Source organism: Microplitis demolitor, chromosome 1 (assembly GCF_026212275.2).
Source record: "Microplitis demolitor isolate Queensland-Clemson2020A chromosome 1, iyMicDemo2.1a, whole genome shotgun sequence".
Taxonomy (NCBI): domain Eukaryota; kingdom Metazoa; phylum Arthropoda; class Insecta; order Hymenoptera; family Braconidae; genus Microplitis; species Microplitis demolitor.
The window spans coordinates 5,873,207-5,899,288 of record NC_068545.1 but is presented as its reverse complement, the minus strand read 5'-3'; the positions used below and the strand labels follow the sequence as shown (position 1 = coordinate 5,899,288).

Below are 26,082 nucleotides of genomic sequence, written 5' to 3'. Positions count from 1 at the left end.
ATATGTATATATGGGCCGTAGTCTTGTGTCTACGAGACTGCAAGAGAAACTACGAGACAGATTAGAGACACGGGACTACGGCCCATATATATATGTAAATATATTTAAAATAATTCATTAATTATATATTTTTTGTTGTTCTATTTCTATTGGTGTGTTCGGACCCGCCACCTTAGGGTACTTTGACGCTTTTTTCGCACACGGAATTAACATTAATTTCTATTAATTAATGATCGATTCGAAATACTAAGATTTGTTTCACTTAAATTTCACTTTAATCAATACACCAATAATTAATACCTTTTTTTTAATCGGTAATTCACTTTTTTTCTACTAATTAAATTTAATTATGAATTTAAATTTTCTGGGTATATGCAAGCGCCCCAGTACGCAGAGCGAAGAATCCGAACAGACCATAGAAAGAAATGAACGAAATGTAAATCGAATAAAAATAATAAATGCGCGGTTGTTAAATTTAAAAATCGGTATGCGTATAATTTTTAATTTTTATTTTTTAATTGTTTAATTTGTTTATTAAAAATTTGAAATTTGTCTTATCTGCTACATTCACACTCGTGTGTAAATTGTGAGGCAATTTAAAAATTTCAAATAAATAAATAAATTAATTTAAATAAGACATTCAAAAAAATGCGCGCGCTGATTTTTCGATTAACTAAATACGTATTTTTTAATGTTTTTTCTACTCACATTTTATTTATGGTTCTGAAGTTAGCCTACAATTAACATTTTCGAATTTTTTTTTCTACAATTTAATCACAAAATAAATAAAATCTAAAAATATGCACGTGTAGAAAATTTTAAAAACTGTAGGTGCAATTTTTTAAAAATATTTTTTTTTTTTTTATTTATAGTTAAAAAAAAATCCAAAAATTATTAGGCGTCCGCTAACTTTAGTATTATATTTTATTTATTTATTATAAAATTTTCAAAATTCCCACTAGTTAGTTACATTTACATTCATAACATTCACACTCATATATATCATAATAAACAAAAACTTATGTCATTAGTCACAAGCGACATCTTGAATGACGCGCGTGTGGACTTAAGCCGATTTTTCATGACAATAAAATGACGATTGTTAATTTGCGGGTGTAAAAATATTTAAATTCAATTGGCTAATTATTCAGTATTTTAGTGCCTGGTATATGTGATTGTTTTTTTAAAATCTGTACCAATTATTAAAATTATACGAAGTTTTCATTATTCGCAAGTGATTGAAACAGCTCTTGAGGATTTTATATTGCAGTCCTATTGAGTGTGATTGAAAGACGGCGATTGGCGAAATTTCCGGCGCAAATATTTGGCCCAAGCTTATTCATTTATCAATTTAATTTTTAATCATTCGAAGAATTTGATTCTTTATCTCTCTCTTATAACTTATAAATAAACAAACATGTCCCTATTTTTCGTAAACGCGTAAGTTTTGAAACTCATTTTAATTATTTTTAGGTTATATTGCCAGTAGTTTTATTTTTTATTATTGTTTTGTTACATATGTCATTTAAAAATTAATTATAAATATTTATTTTTATCTTCACTTGTTTATTATTATTTTTTTATTATTATCTCGTTTTGAATTCAAATTATCGTTCGCGGTGTAAACAGAGATGTTTGTTTTTATTTTGTAAACACAAATTTTTTAATTATCTACTTTAATATTTAAATTATTTTTTTTATTCAAAACGCAAAAATTACAAGAAATTTTTTAAATTCTTTTTTTTTTTTTAATTTTTAATGAAATTAAAATTTTTCAGTGAAAATGTTTATGAAAAATTACGTAAATTACATAAAATTATAATTTTTTCTCTATTAATAATAATAATAGTAATAATTATTATGAATTTTAATTTATATAGAAATCAAGACAGTGAAGTTGAAGGAGATTCTAATGGAGATTTACAAATCTCATCACCAGGGAATTCAGAAGCACAACAAGCGTTGACGACATTCTGGCCAAAAGTTGCTGAGGAAATTAAAAAAATTACTAGTGTAAGATTATTCATTTATGATAGTAAAGTTAGAAGGCATTTGAAATTTAAATAAGCTTTTTTACCACATAACTAATAAAAAAAAATATTCTAAAAAAGTGCACATGCAATAAATTTGATAAACTATAAGTGCAATTTTTCAAAATATTTTTTATAATATTTATTTTTTTGTTAAAAAAATCCAAATATTGGTAAATGTCTGCTAACTTTATTGCCATATTTATTTATGATACTGTTAGCCGACGTCTAATTATGTTTTTGATTTTTGTTTTTAAACAGTTAATTATAAAAAAAAAATATTTGTAAAAATTGCACCTGTAGTTTTTAAAATTTTTTACATGTGCATATTTTGAGTTTTTGTGTTTTTGTCGTTGATTTGTGGAAAAAAAATTCTGAAAATGATTAATTATCTGCTAACTTCAGGATCATATTTATTTTTATGCTGGTTAAAAAAATATTACAATTACTTTATATATAATAGTGTAAGACGTAATAATTTATAGAGTAATTATATTTTTTTACCCAGTGCATTTACCATGAACCCAGATAGCATTCAAGACTGAATGACTGCTTTACGTCTTTTTGAAGTTGTCCTCAAGAAGTCTAACAATGAATTCTTGAAGGTGTCACTTAAGAACTCTTAATTAAGAGTTCTTGAAGACTCCATAAATAAGACGTCAGTTTTGTGACGTCTAAATGTATATTTATTTTTAAACTTCTTTATGAAGTCAAAATTAAGAGCTCCTTAAAAACGTCATGGTAAATTCATAATGAAGTCTTATTTACGAAGTCAGAAAAAAAAAACTCTTTAGGAAGTCTTTTTAAAGACGTCTTACTGAGATCGCTAGGTGGCTCATTCGACATCTTGAGAACTTCTGAAAGACTTCTTTAAGATGTTGATGAGACGTCCAAATCATAAATAGGAACTCATTCAGAACTTATCAAGACATTTTGCTATCTGAAAAATAGCTGATGAAGTATGAAATTAATTGTAAATTTTTTAAAATTAATACAGAATGATCTAAAAACACAATCATTACCATTGGCGAGGATAAAAAAAATAATGAAACTTGATGGTGATGTTAAAATGATAAGCGCTGAAGCCCCGATGTTATTTTCAAAAGCTGCTGAAATATTTATTCATGAGTTAACATTGAGGGCGTGGATACACACAGAAGACAATAAAAGACGTACATTACAAAGAAATGACATCGCAATGGCTATTACAAAATACGATCAGTTTGATTTTTTGATAGACATTGTACCGCGAGATGAATTGAAACAGAGCAAAGCGCAAGCGGATAATGTTGTACGTACGTCAATGAATTCTGATCAAGTTCATTATTACTTTCAATTGGCACAGCAGCAATCCAACAATCAAAATGTACAAAATAATGGAGCTGCACAGTCGATACAAATTGTACAACCACCTACTGGTCAAATACAGACCATCAATATGCCGATTGCTAATTCTGTAGACCAGGTAAGTTTCGTATTTTTTATAATACCAGCATTGAAACTTAAAGTTTTAGTCTCTCTACAGCCAGTCGAAACAAACTAATTTTAGTCTTATGCGGCAAATTAATATGAGCAAACGTGTAAATTTTGAATGCCTTGTCAGCGAGTAGAATTACTGTATTTACCAGAACTGTACCTGGAAGTTTAAATTTGTGCTTCTGTTTGTAGGAAAAATGACACATGTGCAAATTTTTTTCATTTGTTTTCTCATAAAAAAAAAAAAACGACTTTCTTCCCTCTAAACAGGACAGGAATTTAAATTTTCGGTGCAGGTATGGTGAAAATAATCCCTGATAGCCGCCTTAATCACAAGTTAACTTCAAGTTACTGCCGTTTTCTGAAACCAATTTAAAGGAAAGTGTTGGAGAGCAAGAAGCTACCTTTGGGTTGACAGTAAACTATCTGTAACTTGAATTCAATTTGACTACAAGTGTTACTGTCAGACAATGATATTAAGTTGATTGAAAGTTTCACTTAAAATTGACGGCAAGTTTTTCTGTCAAATTACATTCAGATGACGGCAGTTGATTTGCATCAACTTGCATGCAAGTATTATCCAGCCAAGGCTTATCAGAAACTTGTCGTTAAGTTCGCCGAAAATGTTTCACTGCAGAACTAGCTGAGCAACTATATTTAAAGTGTGGCTATCAGGGATGTTTCTGCCCGCTGACTGAAGACATTCGTAATTTAAACTCTGGTACTTGTCATTTGTTTAATAGTAATTTCAGACCAATAATTTTATTAGCGTGAATGACAGTTCTGACTGTGATTAATTTTTTTAAAAATTAGTGTGAATAATGAATAGCACTTATAGTTTCTGCTTAATTATAAATTGAAAATGACAATTTACACTTACGCTAATATTTGGTCTTAAACTAATATGTTTCTGACTACTGACAATGAAATTTTACGTTCCAATGCAAGATAATCATGATAAATATTCTGTGTAACTCAGGATGAAACACGATTTCATGCAGGTGATTTCAGTCAATCTCACCCCAGTCTGAAATCGTTTTGTTTTATCTTTCGTCACACAATGTACTATCATAATAATATTAAATATGTAAATCAAATACTGCCGACTTTCAATGTAAAATAAAATATATTTTAGTTAATTTCATTTAATTATTCAATAAGTTTACAAATAAATAATTTTTTGTTTATAAAATAATTATTAAAAGTTGAAACTCAGAAAAAAAGAATTTTGTGCTATGAAATGAAAAAACAAAATTTCTTTAGGACTAGAAGTCTTTTTTTCTGTGTAGTATACAGTTTATAAAAAAAATATATAAGTGCTCTTTTTTTATATTTAAAAAAAAAAGTTATTTACTTCTTTGTTTAATTATTTAGTTCAGTAGAATTTTGATTTTTCACGGTAGCTTTTAAATGTCAATTTCAAAGTTTGTAATTAAAAAAATAAATCCACATCCATGAGAATGAGGCTGTTAGTTAATTTATAAATTAATGATGTAAAGAGCACTTGTATAATTAAATAGAATTCATCTCACGCAACTACAACACAGACAATAACTGTGCAGAATCCTCAACAATCGGGTCAACAGGTAATACAACTTCAACAAACGCCATCACCACCCTCACAGAGCGGTGGAATTCAAATAGTACAACAAATTGTTACCCCTAATGGTGATATTCAACAAATACCTGTAAGTAATAAATAAATAATTACTTCTACTCATTTATTTACCACTACGCATAAAAAAAAATTTAATTCTTGTCCAGAATTATCAATCCGTCACTTTAAAATTAAAAACAAAAGTCACTAGGGTATGAGATTAGTCAACTTCCTGTTAATAAAATCAATTTTTAAAGATTTAAAAAAATCGTACCCTCAGTGACTATCGAAGGATTAATTTTTTTTTTATAAAAAAAAAGATTTATTAATATTGTGGAACTAAATAGTAAATAAATTATTCATCAGATTCAATTGACACCGCAGCAGCTTCAAATGATAAGAATGCAAGTGCAAGGTGGTAGTAGTCAACCGATAATAATCCAAGCAGCACCAATCGCAGCACAGCCTCAAATAATTCAAGTAGCCGGAAGTGGTCAGACACCAGTATATCTACAAACCAATGGCACTGATAATGAATAACCAGAGCTATAAAAATAATACTAAAACATCTGAATAAAATCTAAATAAATTTAAATAATAGAAGTAATAAATAAATCTAAGAATTAAGACATAATCATAAGATTGTACGGTAAGAAAATAAAAAATTTTTTAAATTAACCCGCGAGTAACGACTCCCGAGTTCTTAGAATTAAGTGGCCAAGTGGTCCCCGAACTATTCAATAAAATACATACATATGTGCACATACACACACACACACACACACACACATATATACATAGCATGGACATCATTCATGCGAAATCAAGTGAATTGATGTGAGATGACGTAAAGAATAAAGATAAGCAGTGGGCTCAAGATGTAATCTGATTCGTGCGTCGCCTAGCCGTACTGGTCGAAGCTGCTTCATATGCTTGATCGAACAAGGCCCTGAGATTTGCTGTACTGGTGCAACTTGTATTATGTTTCACGATGCTGCGGTCTTGTCTGCTAGTCCCGTCCGGACTACCTCTCAACTACTATACCTTCTTTGGCCACCGCTAAAACCACCAACTTATTTTATTATCCAACCATTTTTATTTCTCATTAATTTATTATTCAATACAACAAATAATAATAGTAATATTATTTTATTTCAGAACAATTAACAAAGGGTTAATTATCTCTTAAATTATTCGTGGTACTTAAAGTAGCAGGCATTAAAAAATTATACTCAAGTTTCGACGTCTAATAATTTTTAGATTTTTTTAAAAACGACAAATTATAAAAAAAAAAAAAATACTAAAAATAATTGCACCTCTAGTTTTTAAAATTTTCTACATGTGCATATTTTTACTTTTTTTTTTTTTTTTAATTGACTTGAAAAAAAAATCCGAAAATTGCTAAGTGTCTGTTAACTTATGTATCATTTTAAAAAAATGTTTTTTTATAAAAAAATAAATTACATAAAAATTCCATATCAAAAAATAAAAAATATATTTTTTCCCCATTCAAAAAATTTTATTTTACTCACAAGTTTGTAAAAACTAAAAAATTTTCTGACGTCTGCTACTTATCACAATTATTAAAATATTCAAATTAGTAGTATGTATATTTAAAATGCATCAAAATATGAATTGTACTATGTAGCTAAAAGAAATATATATACATGTATATATATATTCGCGCCAATGATAAGATAGAGGGATGATTTCAGTTGCTAGGGAAACGTACTTGGCATCTCGTGGCATGGGGTTGGGTGTGTACATAGTATGAGATAGGTTTAGCAATATATATATATATATATATATATATATATATATATATATAATTTTCGAAGCAAAGTATGCACTTACATTAGCTCAGCTTTAAAATCCACACTCATACTTTATTTATAAAGTATATATGTACACATTCTCATACATCAACATCTACATCCAATATCTTTGCCTCATACACACATTTTCTTTTATTATTATTATTATTTTATCTTTTTAGTCTTTTTTCTGTAACCACCCTACTACAGTCTACGCCACTGGCGAGGTACTCGGATTTCACGACATGTTTACAAAGATCCTAGAGATAAGTTGAGAATGGCCGCTACGCTCCAGCCCCATGCCTTCTCCATGGTGTAAGGTGACAGCTGCCTATGTATGTGTGTCCATGTATTACACTCTATAATGCTGTGTATTAAGATGTGTGGGTTAGTCATATATATATACCCATGATATACACCAATTTAATGCATTATATATATACATACATACATACGTCTTTCTCTGCTGAGGACTAGGGAGCACATAAAAATAATTGTGTGCATAGATGAATGTCGAAGGGGATGAAATATTATGTATTAAGTACGAGTGTGAGTCAATTTAAGGGCACACACCTTTAGCAAACTTATACTTTTGAAATAAATGTAGTTGGTCCATCATATAAAATTGAAAAAGAAAAAAAAGGAAATTTGGCAGCCGAAATGGAAGTAGATTTCATGATATCTATATGTATAAATAGATATATATGTAAAAAGTATGTAACCAGAATCGGAGATATTGGGAAGGTCATAAAAAAGTTTTTTTGAACATCATCAAAAACGAATGCAATAGCAAAATTTCATACAATGAGTAGTAAGATAAGTAATTTCTTTGGTCTAGGCATATGTAGGCATGAAAATTAAAGCTTATTTAAAGAGCTTTCAGATACATTTTTAAGAAATTCGATAAGTTGTCACATTCAAAAGTTATTGAAGAACGAATTAGTAAAGATATGAATTTTTGACAATTTAAAAATTTTGAAATGCTACAACTTCTAAACTAATTGACCGATTTTGCTCATCTTTGAACTCGATCTTGGAAATCGTCTACAGAAAATGTGTGCTGAGTTTCATTGAGATCGATTAAGAATTGTGGACGCTATTGTGACACGCCGCGTTCTATCGTATAAATATATAAACTTTTGAATCATATGTATGTCCTGACTCAGCTCGTCGAGCTGAGTCTAGAGGTAGCAAATTTTTTAAAAAATTCCGTCATGAAAAATGACTATGAAATCTACTAAAATTTTTTTTTTAATTTATAATTTATAATTAATGTCAAGTATGACATTATTTAATTTTAAAAGTCATTAAAGTTAAAAGTAAAGACTACTAAAATGTCCAGGTCGCAGACGATTAACGTTTTGTTTGATTTGTTTATGGACTAAAAGGTTGTTTGTATTTGTAGAGTTTCAGCTCTTTAGTGCTTTATTCTTTTTATATATTTATTTATTTTTTTTTTTTTTTTACCTCAGTTGGTCTCATTTATTTTCTACGGTGGAATAGCCCAAGTTCGATGGACCGTGAAGAAAACGCCTGCAAGGATTAGCCATACTTAGATTACGGGACTAGACCTTGCACTTATCCATCACTAAAAAACTAATCTTTATTTAACTCAAAATTCAAACATCTTTTTAAGTATAATATACTTGCGTATCTTTTGATTTTCAAAAATATTTTTTTAATTTTTCTACTTTTCGAATTTAATATCCTGTTCTGTTTTAAGAATTTTAATAACAACCCAACTAAGGTAAAATACTCACTACCTGATCAAGGAACTAGTACTCGATCACTTCATATATTTATATATTTATATATCTACCCGTGTAAAAAAAAATTTGTTTTAAAAACGTTCATGACAGTGCGGCTGCCCAATTTCAAAACACAGTAAGGGACAAATTTTTCAAAATTGATTTTTTAGTTTTTAGTTCCACTGGAGTTTTGTGAACATTATTAGCATATTTCAAAAATTTTATTTTTGTCAGTTACTGTATTTTGAAATTGGGCAGCCGAGTGAACTTCAAAAATTGCGACAATTCCGAACTTTAACTTTAACATTTTTGGAACTTTGAAAAAATTAGAAAGTGAACAATTTTCAACTGAAGGCTTTCATGCCCCTTTGGTTTTTCTTTTTTTGAGCAAAAATAATATGATTTGACAATTTTTTGAGTTTGAAGAACATCTCTGATTAAAAAAAATGATTTACTCCATGTTAATTGTATATATATATATATATTAGTAGATTCGAATTGTTTCAAATCATTTCAAATTCTTTTGAATCATTCTAAATTATTTTTTTAATTCAGGGATTACAAAAAAAAAAAGGAATTAATTAGGAATTATGAACATTTACGACTCTCCCCAGAACTATTCAGGCATGAGACAAAAAAAAATTAAAAATGGTTTGAAAAAATTTTTGGACTTTTATTAGAACTTTTTAGGAAAGTCAGTTTTTGATTTTCTAACTTGTTCAAAAATTATGAATTCACAAAATTTTGAATTCAAATCAATGTTGCTTCAAAAATAAACAAAAAAAACTTGCAAGAGAAGTTTATATCTTTAATTATTTCAAAATTCTCACAATGTTCAACTCAAAGTTCAAAATAGTCTCAATTTTGAAGTTCCCTGTCAAGAACGTTTTTTGCATACATTTTTTTTTACACGGGTATATTTTGTAACTATAAATATAAAAATATATGAGTGATCGGTTTCTAGTTCCCTGATCGAGTCCTGTGTCTCATACCTTAATTATAGTGTTAAAAAAAAATTTTTTTTTATTTTCATCAGCAAAATATTTACGTCTGTCACTAAGGCATAAAAGTATATAATAAAAATAAAAAAAAGAGCATTAGAGTGACATAAGGGTAGCCAGTGGTTTTATTCAGCCAAATGAATGCTGACAACCGGTGACAATTACTTGAACAAGGGGTTAATCCCCTCATTTTTTTTTCTCAGTCCCTAGTCCCTACTACACAAAACAACACTAATATATATATCATATACTTATATATGTATACATATGTAGTGTGTAGTGTGTAGTAGTTCCTTTCTCATCCCCTTTTATCTCTTTATTTTTTTTACTTATTGTCCATCTCTATTCACACAACTCCCACTCACATTTGCTCCGTTCCAGCATCTATTCTCTTGCTCATTCTAACATATTCTATTTCATTACACACATATATATGTATATATAGATTTAATGTGAGAAGGTGACGTGTGACATACAGGAGAGAAAAGGAGAGAAGTAATAACCCGAGGAGGGGAAACCACGTGACCATCGGGCGGGGGTGGAAACCGACAATTCGCATGCTCAGAACTCCACAGGCTGCAGCATCACAACGAGCCGGCTCGATCTACAACACGGATGTTATTTTATCCTTTATATTTATTTATTTACATTTAATTAAATAATTTGTAAATACACGCAATTATTTATTGACCCGCAAACGGTCACCCCGCGAAATTTGAATTTAAATAGCCAGTGGATTAAATTTATATATTAATGACATTTTTAATTAAATTTCCGTAATTAACAGAGATTTTAAAATTTAACAACGTGTTATTTTATCATTAATTAGATAAACTGTGACTTGTCATAAGTATATTTTATGTTAAAATGTTTTATGAATTGTGGAAATTAAGAGGGAAGTGATCTGTTTTAAAAGAGGTAAAAAATTTTAATTCATTATTTTTAAATTTTGTTTTTTATTTATTGTTTATATATATTTTAACTTATAAATTATGTTTATATATTTTTTATTTATTTAAAACTTTAGATTACATCTCATACATTTATTATTTCACATCGTGTTAATATGCCGATATATTAAGAATGTTTATGATGAAAAGATAATCTGAGGAATTTTTAAAGGTGATTCTGTAAAAAAAATCGGCATTAAAATTCTAGATTAAGATAAAAACTTACTAATATTTATTTTATTCACACATATATTGTTATTTATTTATTTATATTTAATATAAATTATTAATCATCTTTTTAAAATTTATCTTTTTTTTTGTTTTAATATTTTCAGTTAAAACTTTCGTTATTTTATTTTATTTCATTTCTTTGTTTTCTTTTTATATATATATTTTTTTTTCTGACCACGAGTTCCACATCTGGTTCTCAACAAAAGTTGCCTGAAAAATTTGGAATTTTTTTTCGTGAACTTTCTAATACTCATAAATTTACTTTTTTTTAAATGTAATAAAATTTTAAAAAATTATTTATTGACAAATAATTCAGCGGTAAAATTAAATGACAAAAATGTAAACATATTATATTTTATTTATTATTTCCAAATCAATAAATTACAATATTTAAAATTAATATAAAAACAAATAAAAAAAAAATAAACTTCATAACTGAAAATAATATTGAGTTAATAATTTTTAAATAAATAAATAAATAACAGTTACTATTTATGTATTAATCAATTAGTATGGATTGATGACAGTAAATAATAATTAATACAATTGATTAGTATGGTTGTATATTAAACATTAATATATTATAATATAACACATTTCATTGTTCGCACAGGCGCGTCTCCGGGACATTCGATGTCAAATACAAGTACAAACTTCAGAATCGATATGTTACAATTACAATACTATTTGTCATTATTCATTACTCATTATCCAGTAATAATTCAAACATATTAAATTCCATGTATGGTTATTATTTATGTCTATTAATTAAAAATTTTTTCTCACTTCTTATTAATTTGCTTTATGAAATTTTTAATTAATAGAAATTTATTAATTAATGGACATTTTAATTATTCATTTAGAAAAAATTTCAAATGAATTTCTATTAATTATCTTTGTATAAAATTTTTAATTAATGGACATTTAAATAGCTATTAATGACATTTTTTAATAAATTTCTACTAATTGTCATTGTATAATTTTTTTAATTAATGAACATTTAATTATGCATTAAGAAAAAATTTTGAAATAAATTTCTATTAATTGCCTTTGTATGAAATTTCCAATTAATAGGAATTTAATTAGCTGATCATTAAGTTCTTTAATAAATTTCTATTAATTGTCTTTGTATAAATGTTTTAATTATTAGACTATTAATTATCCATTAATAAAACTCTTATCTCACTTTCTATTAATTGCCTTTGTATGAAACTTTCAATTAATGGAAATTTAATTAAATTTTTTAATAAATTTCTATTAATTGTCATTGTACAATTTTTTAATTAAAGGACATTTAATTATCCATTAATAAAAATTTTTCATTTTACTTTCTATTAATTAGCTTTTTATGAAATTTTCAATTAATGGAATTTAATTATCTATTAATAAAAAATTTTCAAATAAATTTCTGTTCATCGTCTTTGTATAAACTTTTTAATTATGGATATTTAATCTTGTATTAATTAACAATTTTTAATAAATTTCTATTAATTGTCATTGTATCAGATTTTTGATCAATGGAAATTTTTCCTATTTTTACTGACAACAAAAAAAATTATCAGATCTAGATAAATATATTGATGTATAATTCAATTTCAAATAAAAATTTCTATTATTTCATATTAAAATGAATGAAATAATTAGAGAAGATATATCAGATAAATAGGGCATTTTATGCAGAAATAGTGCATCCGCTCTACCTTTTTATTAGGCTTGTATATCTAATTCGGCTCGTTAAACAGTGATGTATTTTAATTGGCATTGACGCGAGACTCGGGTCAAAGCGCAGAAGTTTTATTCGTAAAGACTTTTTGTTTCTTATTTATACAATTTACCTTACATCATTTTAATTGACAATTACTTATTAAGATATATTTCAATAAATTTATGTAAGCAGTTTTATTGACAGTCAGTGTTTTTATTTTTTTTCTAATACAATCTTTAATTATTTATACAATACAATACAATACAAGGGTAGAAGTAGCATTTGTAGTCACTGCTAAATTTTTGGGCAATTAATACTTCCTTTTAATTAATGAGAAATTATTAAAAAAATTTCCATTGAACAAAAAATATTTTACAAATATTATTAAAATTTTTCAAGTGTCCAAAACTGGTCCCAGTGTCTAAAATTGGTTCTTAAGTGACCAAAGACGGTACTTTGTACTCTACCCTGTATATATATTAATTATTAAATATTAATTAACCGGAGTAGGGTCGAAACCTGGAATTTTTAAGCCTCACATTCTCCGTCACTTACGTGATCGCTCATATTGCAAGCGAAGCAACTTGCTCGCGATAACGCGATGCTTGTTTAGACAGACATAACGACAGTACTAACGATGACTCACATTACCTCTTATTACCTATTCTTTATATTATTATATAATATATACATTATTAATTTTCACTTGAAAATTCTTCATTATCATCTTTAATAAATTGTTTAGTTTTTTTTTTAAATTATCACCTGATTAAATCCGAGCAAAAACAAACCCATATTATAAATATATTTTTAAATGCTGCTATAGCAAGGAAATATATATACTTCAATAAATATATCTTAAGATTATTTACAAAGCAAAGTAATATTGAATGTCAAAACAATTTTTTTTTTAATTTTCATATTTTTTTTTCATAACTTGATTGCTAAATATTGATTTCAATGAAATAATTATTTTTTATTTTTAAATTATCTAGAGTCAATTAATGCCAATAAGATTGAGACAAAGCTTTGTTAAATTAAAAAAAAAAATTTTTTTTTTTTTTCAAAGTCTAATTGCACAGAAAAAAAGGATTTCATGATATACAAGAAATATTTTGCATTATGAATTGAAGACAAAAATTTTTTATAACTAAAAAAAATTTTTTTGTGTAAGAATTTTTTTTCTGCCCCAAAAAAATTTTTGTTTTTAATTTATAAAGCAAAAAAATTTTTTGTGTTAAGAAATCTTTTTTGTTCGTGTACGACACTATACCTCATGTGTCTCAGTATATTATATATTTTTTTATTATTTTTATTTGCGGGAGACAGAAGTTGCTTATAAAAACTTTGTACTTTTTAAAAATATTTTAAAATTTTTATTTTATAATTTAAATATTTTAGCATTCAAATTATAAATTTTAATAATACATATTAAGTGTCAATAAAATAGTTAATTAAATCCACTCGAAGACAAATAGCTGACCTGATTTTTTATAAAATCAACAATGGATTGATAGATTCGCCTGATATACTAGAAGGCTTTGGTATTGTTATTAAACCCTGTCTCAGGAGCAATTAAATAATTAACACGCTAAGATTTAATAAACACTACGTAATAAATGGTCCGTACAATAGAATAGCTATCCAGACAGCATTCAAGTCGGAATGACTGTTTTACGATGTCTTTTTGAAGTTGTCCTCAAGAAGTCTTACAATGACTTCTTAAAGGTGTCACTTGAGAACTCTTAATTAAGAGTTCTTGAAGACTTCATAAATAAGACGTCAGTTTTGTGACGTCTAAATGTATTCATTTTTAAACTTCTTTATGAAGTCAAAATTAAAAGCTCCTTAAAGACGTCATGGTAAATTCATTCTGAAGTCTTATTTGCGAAGTCAGAAAAACGAACTCTTTTTAAAGACGTCTTACTGAGATAGCTAGGTGGCTCATTAGACATCTTGAAAACTTCTGAAAGACTTCTTTAAGATGTTGATGAGATATCCAAATCATAAATAGGAACTCATTCAGAACTTATCAAGACATTTTGCTATCTGGGTAACCAAGTCAACGAGTTCAATTCAGACATCGATTTTTTTGGTGGATTATCAGTTTTTCACTCAAATATTAAAAATCTTCTGAATAATTAATCAAGTTTTTTCATTCCTCAGTCAAAAAAGTCAAAATTGAATTATAATTGAATATGTTTTTCCTTTCAAATCATAGGTTTTCTTATATTTGAATCTTCATATTTATAACCAGTTGTATATAACCGATTGACGTATGTTATCAATAAATAAATAAATAAAATAAGAAAAAAAAATTAATGTCAAAATATGATCAGATAATAGAAAAAGCTCTTAATATTTTGTTTCTCATCTTAACTTCCTTTTGAATAACGCAAGCTTTTTTCGCTACTGAATTTCCTCAGCTGAAACAACAAAAATTTCAAAGATTAAAAACTCCAAAAAAGTCGCTGTGTGATAATACAAAATTTCAAATTATTTATCATCTAAGAGTTCATCTATAAATATAAAATTAAAAAAAAAAAAGATTTCTTGGCACAAGAAATATTTTGAATTATAATTTAAGACATAAATTTTCTTAGGACCAAAAAATTTCTTGACGCTAAAAATTTTTTCTTGTCCCCACACTGATAGAAGTATTTATTAGATATTAATAAATGCATTTATTTGGGACAGTTTTTCAGTCTCATTTGGCCGAAATAAGCATTTATTTGCCTCAAATATAGATTTATTAATAGTTAATAAATCTCATATTTGAGTGAACATCACTGTGATTTTTGACTACAGCGCCACTTTCTGTTTTCAATACCTTTCAGTATACTGTCTAGTGTAACAAATTCAAAATATAATCAACTAAATATTGTTTTATAAATAGAAAAAAAATACTGAATATTTTTAAAATTAATTATTGTGCGTATTATTTTCTTTAAAAAATTAAACTTAAACGGTACTATAAATTATTTGTCATATTTATTTGGTTAAGCATTTGGTTAATTATTTGTCAATATTTATTTGGTTAAGCATTTGTTTAATTATTTGTCAATATTTATTTGGTTAAACATTTGGTTAATTATTTGTCAATATTTATTTGGTTAAGCTTTCAAATAAATCATTTATTAACTATTAATAAATCTTATTTGGTTCAAATAAATTCTTCTATCAGTGAAGAAAATTTTTGTTTTCAATTTATAATTCAAAAATTTTCTAGGGGCAAGTAAAATTTTTTGTGCCAAGAAATCCTTTTTTTCTGTACAGTATAATAAGAAAGTTCTAGTGGTACTAAAAAAAGAAATCAATGAAAATTAATAATAATGATAAAAAGGGTCACCTGAGCCAAAATATAACATCTAGAATAATATGACCGCAATTGCATTAAAACTTACTAAATATACAAACAACTTTATTTACTTTTTAACAAAATTCATTGATATCCCGAGCAATTTAAAAATAATTTTAAAAAGTTGTAACATTTGAAATGTAACATATCCGAGCGCGTATTAAATTAAAAAAAAATCCAATTTATTTGAAATTTTTCAGTAAAAATATTTATATAAAAGTTGTATATTTGAATAGAGATAACTTTACGCGACACGTAATGCCAAAAAAAAAATATATACTGTGGTGATGTTGATATTTGAGAAGCCGTTTCCATCAATTCCACGTTCAATGTTGCACTCTGTTCCCACAATATATAGTACAATCGAATAGAATGGAATAGACACTGAAGATTCTTACGCAAGTCATCAAGAGTATCAATAACATTATAGTACACTTAGTAGACGTAGTTGTATCCTAGACTCAATTACTCAGTACCAGCAACGTTAAGTGTACGAACACTTTTTTTTATTTATATGAATATATATATATATATATATATATATATATATATATATATATATTATTTTTATTTTGTTTTGTTCGAAAGGGCGGAGCACAAGATCTGACGGTATATAAAATGCGTTATGGACAGTAAGTTAGCTTGCTAACATAAACCATCAAGAATAGCATAGCGTGAGTTTTAGTTGGCAAAGGGCGTCCCATTGAATTTACAGTTACCGCCCCAAGAATCCTGGTGCACGCCTACCCATCTGCAAGATTATCATATCCTTCTGCAATTGGCCATACAATCAAGGATAATCATATCCTAATTATATGTCTTGTGCCTTTTGACTTTGATCGTGTTCAAATATAATGGCGCCAATTTTTTACTTCAACACTTGCCGCCTTTTTTATTTTGTCTTCTCATTCTTTATTCGTATTTTCAATTCTATGGCCATGTATATATTTATACAAGAGCACCTGACAGATTTTTTTTTTCTAAATAATTAGTTGAGATTTGTAGAAAATTTTGGGCAAGTTGGTCAGTGTAGAAAAAGAGGCCATTTTTTAATTTTAAATACATTCTTTTATTTGAATTATTTTATTGAGAACTGGAAAAATCTGATTCTGAGACCGAATGAGCTACGATTGTAAAAAAAAGTTTTTATTCTCTCTGTAAAATTTCAAAATAATTTTTACTGAAAAAAAAATTGGTTTATGCTATAAATATTTTGCATTAAGAAAATTGGAAACAGAACTTTTCTAAGGACTGGAAAACATTTTTTGGAGCGAGAAAAAATATTTATGTTGAAGTTAGTTGAATCGTTTATTTGAGAAACCCCATAAGTCATGTTTTTTCGAAATTGGGTTTTTTGCATTTTTGGGTTCTTTGAATGTCCCTCCATAGAAATTAATGAAAATATCCATCAAATCAGTATTTAAAGAACAATTAACGGGGTGATAGAAATTTTATTTTATTGAGAAACCCCATAAACCAATGACTTATGGGGTTTTTCAAATTAACATATGCAGTTTTAGTTCTATAGAAATAATTTTTTCTTTTTTATTTAAAATTCGCGCTTTTTTGGAAAAAAAAATAATATGACTGATTAAAATACTTAAATTAATTATTATTTTTTGTAATTTCTGAGTTTCAGAGTTTATATACATATTATATACTTCATTTTATCAGTCTAATAAATTATTTGAGTGGAAAAAAATAAGAAAACAATGATTTTATAACTTTTTCTTCCATTTGGTTGCGAAACCCCATAAGTCAATCAACTTTAAATAATTTTTTTAAGTAGTTTCAATTAAAAAATTGAATTTTTCTTGTTTGAATATTTTTCAGAGACTCTAACATTATTCTCTTCAATTATTTATTTATTATTTCAATGGCAAGTTTTTCCAGAAAAATGTTTTTTGTGTTTCCTGAAAAATTTCGTTTTCTTGACTTATGGGGTTTCTCAAATAAACGATTCAGTTGACAATTAACGATTTTCAATTTCTTTTTTTCAACAAATCAATTAAAAAATAAAAAAAAATGCACATGTAGAAAATTAAAAAAGCTACAAGTGCAATTTTTGATTTTTTTTTTTATAATTTATCGTTTTTAACCAAAATCCAAAAATTATTTTCAACTATTTTCTTGCTCCAAAAAAATTTCTGTTTTAAATTCATAATACGAAAAATTTCTAAGAGTAAGTGAAATTTTTCTTGTGGCAATAAAAAATTTCTTGCGCTAAAAAATCCTTTTTTTCTGTCCTGGAAAAATAAATGTTTTTAATAAAAAAGACTCTGCTATAAATGTAAATATTAAAAAAAAATCTTTTAATACTATTCTTAAGTCTTAATACTAATTTAAAAGTAAAAGCTAAAGTTAAAGCTAAATCTAAAGCTTCTACTTGAATGTACACGTCCCAAGGACCGAGGATCCGGTTTTCAGTTACTCAAATTACCTCTACTTCTTGGTACCTCGTTGTTTAATATTATATGTTTTACTCTAGTACATTATATTTGTACTAGCTTAATACTGTAGTCTGCAATAAGACAGTCAGTGCAGATTATTAAGAACTTGAGAGGATTTTAAAATTAAAACTAAAAAAAAAAGTTTCTTTTAATTGCGTTCTCCAAGCAGAACATATTATATGTCTTCTTATATATTTAAATAAAGACGTATGATTGTTTTACAGGTTTTGTGATATGTTAACCGAGGACAATGACCCAACGAAACCGGCAGGGGTTTTAGACAATACTGGAAATGTTTCGTCGTCGACGGAAAGTACGGGCCAACACCCTCGGGTTAACAATGGTTACTATACATAAACATATATTTCAATTACTTATTAATACATGTATTATAAATTTAAATACTTATTTCTTTAATATTTAATGTTTTATCTTAGAAACTGAAGTGAAGAATGAGGTACAAGAATGCCCGGACAATGAAAATGTACCAGGCAGTGAATTGTATGTCGATGAAAATATTGAAGATAAAGAACAGGAGTATCCTGATTCTATGGAAAAGTCTGACTATAGTACTCTATATGGAGCTAATCAGTATTACAACAGGTAATGTCGATAATTTAAATTGTAATAAGTTTCATTATTTTTACCGAAGTAGAGTAATGCGAAATTTTTCCAAGTTTCTACAACAAATTTTTATAATGGACCAGTTTACTGATATTCTATCGAAATACAATAGTCGTGATTTTTTTTCAGAGTTTTAGTAAAAAACTTTCGTAATTGTCCAATACATGGAGAAAAATGCAGGCCAAAATAAAATAATAACTACAATCACAATGAAAAATTTGCTATCTCAAATGAAAAATTACAATCCATAACAAAAATTACGATGATATGTAGAAAATTAATTCTTATTTAAATTATTACTATCTAGATTGTAATTTTCACTTATCATAATAATTACAATAAAGCTTCGTTAAATTTTCGCTTGGAAAAAGTCAATATTTACTTATTCATATAAAAACAGTTAAATCTTACAAAAAGTAGAAATTGTTATTAGAATTATTAAAAGTTAGTACATTAGTCGCAATTTTTGTTTCGTAGTTGATAAATATTACATCTCCAATGTAATTCTACGTAGGTACTGTACATTTTAGAATATCGGTTAGACAAATTGCTACTCCGGGAAATAAAATTACTATTTGAGATTGTGAAAATTATTATCTGGATTGTAAAAATTACTCGGCAGAATACATCTTTCACAAAGCTCGTTAACTAATATTTATTAAGTACAATAGTCAAAACTATTGGTACATTAAAATTTTTATTTGTCGCTAGTAAATTTTATTTTGAATGCAGTAATTTTTATAATCAACAGAAATTATTATTCTAAATAATATGTTGTAATTTTTACTTTGAGTTTTGTACAAGTTTTGATTTATTTTTAACGTTTCAAGATTACTTCTCGGACTGTAATTTTTTTTTCAAATTTAGTAAAAATTACTTAATTTTTTCTCCGTGTAATAACTCCGAATTCACTCCCGATTTTTCACAGTGTAGCCTATACTGTTATTATTAAAATCTATGGGTTAATAAATACAGAATAATCTAAAAAAATTTTCAAGTTTAAAATTTAAATTTAACTTAGTCGGCAGCCACTCATAATTTTGATTTTTCGAGTTTTATTTTTTTTTAATGTACTGGTTTTGGAAATTAAAATACTCGGATTGGGCACAAAAATTTCTTCGATGATTTGAACAAAACGGGAAAATATTAAAAATTTTTTTTATATATTTCATATTTGAATATATAAAATATAAAATGTCTACAAATGATGTAGTATCCAAAGCCGATGCTTCTATCCAGCATATTTTTTTTATTTAATTAAAAGTAAACTGTAGCAAAATTCTGCCTTTATTTTGTTAACGTTTCGAGATTACTTCTCGGATTGTAATTTTTTTTTCAAATTTAGCAAAAATTACTTAATTTTTTTCTCCGTGTAGTTTATTGACCTTTGACCGAAGTAGAGTAATATTGAGCTTTTTTTGAGTTCCTGTAAGAAATTTTCATAACTGACTACTAGCTTACTGATCTTTTACCAAAGTACAGTAATCGGGGGCCTTATTGAGTTTTTACTAGAAATCTTAGTGACTGCTATTTTACTTACCTTTTAGCAAAGTAAAGTAATCACAGGCTTTTTTTGAATTTTTATAATAGAAATTTCAGTACTTGACCGCTACTTTACTGACCTACCAGAGTAAAGTAATCACGGGCTTTTTTCGAATTTTTAGAAGAAATTTTAGTAATTGACTCTTGGTTTACTGATCAATATCAAAGAGTAATACGAAATTTTTTCCGACTCTCTATAAGAAATTTTCGTGATTGACTACTAGTTTATTGAACTTTTACCGAAGAAGAGTAATCGTAGACCTGTAATGACTTTTTACAAGAAATTTTAGTAATCTACCTTTTACTGAAGTAATGCGAAATTTTTTTCATAGACCGTAGTAAGTGACCGTAGTCCCATTTCCAATCTTTCAAAAGTTTTTAAAACTTTTAAATTGAAAATAAAATTATTGCGACAACTTGTACTACTGTAAAGAATACCAAAAAACTCTATTGGAATAATCGATAACTTAATCAATGATAATAACTAATTATGTAATTACAGTTTGTATAATTCTCCAAGTTATGGATCAGTTACGAAGAATTCATCAAGCTTACAAAGCTCTTATTTAAGTTCATACACAACACCAAGTCCAATGACGCAGTATGCCTCCTATCCTGGTTACAACAGCAGTAGTTCAACTTTTTCACCAGTTGGACAAAACATATCCTCGGCCTCACAAAAATTAGACTACAGCGCGTACAGCAGCACCTGCCTCTACGGAAACGATCGAATGCCGCTTCAGTATTCCGGATATTATCCAGTGCCAGGATATCATACGACGTCATCGTCATTCAATCTCGGAAACCTTAATTTTACAGGTAATGGAACAAGAATTACTACGGCATCATGTAAATAAAAATAATAATGACAAATATAATTATCAGAAGTGGGGGAAAATAAAAAAAAATTCTTATTTATGTTCATAATTTATTTTAACTCAGATTCAAATAAAGCGAGCAGTCTTGTGCTAGATTCGGCAGCTCATGATGTCAATGACTTGACGACGCGCGATGCAATAGAAGGTAAAAATAAGAAAAAGATGGATAGAACAAGTAAGTCTAAGTTAGAGGAACAAGAGACTGATCCGACGAAGGGATGAAATTTTATTTCAGGCGCATCAGCGAAACCCTGTAGACGCGGAAGACGTCAGAGCGGAAGCGGAAACAGTATTGGATCTGCGGATACTACTGAAGGCGGTACGGATCGTATATTCATATGGGATCTTGATGAAACCATAGTTGTGTTTCATTCCCTACTCACTGGACAGTTTGCCACCAAACATGGCAAGGACCCAGCGTTGTTAGCACAGCTGGCGTACAGGATGGAAGAAATGATATTCAATTTGGCAGACACACATTTCTTCTTCAATGACGTTGAGGTCTTTTTATTATCTTTACTTATTTAAATATAGAAAAAAAATCTTAAAAACAGTTGACTCTGTAGGCCAACCCCAAACTTCCCGATTTTTTCGAGCTTCAAGAGTTCAAAAAATCGCTGGACCAAAAATCTATACATTCCGCTGAAAAAAAAGTAATTTTTGAGGTAACGCGCGTTTTCATCCTGAGACAAGAAATCCGGAGATATTTTGTCGCGGGATGAAAACGCGCAGAACCAATTTTTGACCGATGATATCTTCGGAACAAATCGACCTTCGAATCAAATTTAGAAATAAATCAGTCGAGCAATTTATAAATTATACAAAAATTTGAAAGAATTTTTTTTTTTTTTCATTTTATTTTTCGTACACGGAAAGAATTTTGATAAAATTTACCCTACAATTTAGAGTGAACCTGGACCAAAAACAAAATAAATACAAAAAGAATAAAAATTGATTCGTTTTGTTTTATTTTTTACTCTTTTTTATTTGAAAGCTACTCGAAATTAGGATTTTCTACCCGATAATTGAATACTATTTAAAAATTGAAGAGAAATTACTCATTCAGGCTTAATTTTACCCACAACTAAGGAGTAAAATTTATGAGATAATTCTTTTCGTGTATAACTACTTGACCGACCGACTTCAAAATCTAATCAGATCTAAGTCTTGATGAATCCTTCCGATATCGCGTTACTAATTCCAAAATATCTTACATTTTTTTTACACTTTTTTGGCTTTAAGAACTTTTTTCCAATTTTCGAAAATCGGTCCAAACCTGATTTCCTTATTTTTGAAATTTTAAATTTTCGTAGCGGGAAGTCAAAAAATTTTTATTTCAAAAGAATCAGTGACTTAATTCTGGACTTAGAAAAATAATTTTATTTTCTATTAATTAATAAAATTTGAAATTAAATATTAAAATTTTGAAAATTTCAGGATTGCGATCAAGTTCATATAGATGACGTATCATCAGACGACAACGGCCAAGATTTGTCATCGTACAATTTTTCAGCAGATGGATTTCAATGTGCGTCTGCAAATAATGGAATTTGTTTGGCTTCTGGCGTACGCGGCGGTGTCGACTGGATGCGAAAGCTGGCCTTTCGTTACAGAAAAATAAAAGAAACATACAGCAATTGTAGAAACAATGTAGGCGGTTTATTGGGAGCTAAACGCGAACAGTGGTTACAATTGAGATCGGAGATTGAACTTCTCACTGATAACTGGCTTACATCCGCAGTTAAGTGTCTCAGTCTCATCAGCAAACGCAGCCACTGCGTAAATATACTTGTAACAGCTACACAACTCGTTCCAGCATTATCTAAAGTATTATTATTTGGATTGGGAGGTCTTTTTCCTATTGAAAATATTTATTCAGCAACTAAAATTGGTATATTTTTATTTTTTATTCTTAAATTTAAAACCCAATTATTGAAACTTCACTTCATTTAAAATATTTGCATTGTATAGATCCTTAGAAAATTCATTTTTTTAGTTTATAATACAAAAGATTAGGCAGAAAAAAAAATTTTAATTGGTGACGCCTATAAAATTAGCACGGAAACTGCCAATTCCATATAAATTATATCGCGTCATTAATTATTACACTTTAGTAATGATATAAAATGCACTTTATTAATTTAATAGTGTATTAAACACCAAGGAACGAAAGTAGGACATTCCAATCCGCGTGTGTAATTGCCTACCCGAGGGTGACAAACACCCAAATTGAAACGTCCTACCTTCTTCGTGGTGTATTTATAATTTTCCACCATACCTGCGTCAAAAGTTTACATTTCTGCCCTGTTTAGAAGGAAGAAAGTCATTCTTTCTTTTTATGGAAAAATAAATGATAGAAATTAGCGCATGCGATATTTTTGTCACAGACAGAAGCAAAAATTTAAACTCAGGCAATTACACATATGGATCAGAATGTCCTACTTTCCTCAATAGGTGTGTAATGTACTATTTTATCGGATCTGTACCTAAAAGTTTAAATTTGTGTCTCTGTTCGTAGGAAGAATGACACATGTGCAAATTTTTTTCATTTGTTTTCTCATAAAAAAAAAAAACAACTTTCTTCCCTCTAAACAGGACAGGAATTTAAATTTTCGGTGCAGGTATGGTGAAAATAATCCCTGATAGCCGCCTTAATCACAAGTTAACTTCAAGTTACTGCCGTTTTCTGAAACCAATTTAAAGGAAAGTGTTGGAGAGCAAGAAGCTACCTTTGGGTTGACAGTAAATTATCTGTAACTTGAATTCAATTTGACTACAAGTGTTACTGTCAGACAATGATATTAAGTTGATTGAAAGTTTCACTTAAAATTGACGGCAAGTTTTTCTGTCAAATTACATTCAGATGACGGCAGTTGATTTGCATCAACTTGCACGCAAGTATTATCCAACCAAGGCTTACCAGAAACTTGTCGTTAAGTTCGCCGAAAATGTTTCACTGCAGAACTTGCTGAGCAACTATATTTAAAGTGTGGCTATCAGGGATGTTTCTGCCCGCTGACTGAAGACATTCGTAATTTAAACTCTGGTACTTGTCATTTGTTTAGTAGTAATTTCAGATCAATAATTTTATTAACGTGAATGACAGTTCTGACTGTGGTTAAGTTTCATAAAAATTAGTGTGAATAATGAATAGCACTTATAGTTTCTGCTTAATTATAAATTGAAAATGATAATTTAAGCTTACGCTAATATTTGGTCTTAAATGAATATGTTTCTGACTACTGACAATGAAATTTTAAGTTCCAATGCAAGATAATTACGAAAAATATTGTGTGTAACTCAGGATGAAACACGATTTCATGCAAGTGATTTCAGCCAATCTCACCCCAGTCTGAAATCGTTTCATTTCATTCCTTGTCATACAATATACTATTAACTGTTCCAAGCTTTTTTTTATTTCCAAAACTCTTCAGTAATAAAAAAAAAATTTATATCTTGACTGGATAATAAATATTTACTGTCATAAATTAATTATAGTGTCCAACATTATTTCATAGTGTCGATAATTGGGACTTATCTTATTTATTAATAAGATTTTAATTGTTAACGAAAATTATTTTGTATTTTTAGGAAAAGAAAGTTGTTTTGGTCGTGTGGTAGCTAAATTCGGGCGGAGGTGCACTTACGTAGTCATCGGCGATGGTTCTGATGAAGAAACAGCAGCACGAGCGCACAATTTTCCATTCTGGAGAATAAACAGTCACTCGGATACCCAAGCTCTCTATAATGCTCTTGAAATGGGCTTTCTTTAATATAAAAAAATATTCAGACGAAGAAAAAAAAATTATAAATCGTCGTTAAATCTCAACTTATCGTCATTCCTACTTAGCAATTAGTTAATAAAATAAATAATAAAACTTAATTACATAAAGTAATATTAATTAATTATTAATTAAATAAGTAGACAATTTAGTGTAAAGTCGATCATCATAAAAAAGTAAAACATGGCCAATAATTAAATTTATTTAATGATCGATTTATATTCAGGGTCCACGAGTGTTTAAATAAATAAAATATGAAATTTTTAAAAATAAAATCAAACATGATAATTAATTATTAAGCTAAAGTATTTAAGTGGAAAATTTTATCTATTGTATTTTAAAAGACTACTGTCAATTGATATATTAGCGAGCTTCTACATGTGTATAGAGATTATAAATTTTATTAATAAGTATAATTATCATGATAGAAAAAAAAAATGATCTTGAATGTACTTAATAATGAAAATAAGATATGAGTGCAACGAATTTTTTTAAGTAATTAAATTTTTTTTATTAAATTCTTGATACTCAAGTTAGCTGACGTCTAATAATTTTTGGATTTTTTTTAAAAACAAATTTTTAAAAAATTCACCTACGGCTTTTTTAATTTTCTACATGCATATTTTTAGTTTTTTTTTTTTTTGCAATAAACTGGAAAAAAAAATCCGAAAATTTTTAAATGTCTTCTAACTTTAGGATCATTAAATTCTATACCTGATAGCATATCAAATTTTATATTTAAAAAGGTATTAAGTAGATTTATTTTTAAAAAATTTTTCTTATTTTATTTTTTTAAATACGAAAATTTTTCATTAAATATCTGAGGCTTTATAATTTTTTTTATTTAAATAATTTTGTTGATAATTAAAATAAATTTTAGATATTAAAATTAATAC

General features: G+C 27.5%; 2 protein-coding genes across 4 annotated transcripts; both read left to right on the top strand.

The window, feature by feature from the left end:
* The first annotated feature begins 1,050 nt into the window (after positions 1–1,050).
* On the top strand, positions 1,051–5,781 carry LOC103569579 (nuclear transcription factor Y subunit gamma). Of its 2 annotated transcripts, none has more exons than XM_008546928.2 (5): positions 1,051–1,440; positions 1,881–2,013; positions 3,028–3,495; positions 5,069–5,194; positions 5,470–5,781. In XM_008546928.2, the coding sequence occupies exons 1-5, from the start codon at positions 1,418–1,420 to the stop codon at positions 5,641–5,643; spliced, it is 924 nt and encodes a 307-aa protein (XP_008545150.1). In that variant the 5' UTR covers positions 1,051–1,417; the 3' UTR covers positions 5,644–5,781. The 2 variants fall into 2 exon arrangements, with proteins under 2 accessions (XP_008545150.1, XP_008545149.1); XM_008546927.2 differs by having other exon boundaries at positions 5,027–5,194.
* Positions 5,782–10,250: 4,469 nt separating this feature from the next.
* Positions 10,251–25,908, top strand: LOC103569577 (eyes absent homolog 4). Of its 2 annotated transcripts, none has more exons than XM_053742791.1 (8): positions 10,251–10,584; positions 18,585–18,703; positions 18,798–18,963; positions 21,029–21,345; positions 21,469–21,579; positions 21,640–21,905; positions 22,842–23,295; positions 24,996–25,908. In XM_053742791.1, exons 2-8 carry the CDS (start codon positions 18,595–18,597, stop codon positions 25,175–25,177), a joined length of 1,605 nt encoding a protein of 534 aa, XP_053598766.1. In that variant the 5' UTR covers positions 10,251–10,584; positions 18,585–18,594; the 3' UTR covers positions 25,178–25,908. The 2 variants fall into 2 exon arrangements, with proteins under 2 accessions (XP_053598766.1, XP_053598768.1); XM_053742793.1 differs by having other exon boundaries at positions 21,469–21,549; positions 24,996–25,905.
* The last annotated feature ends 174 nt before the right edge of the window (positions 25,909–26,082 follow it).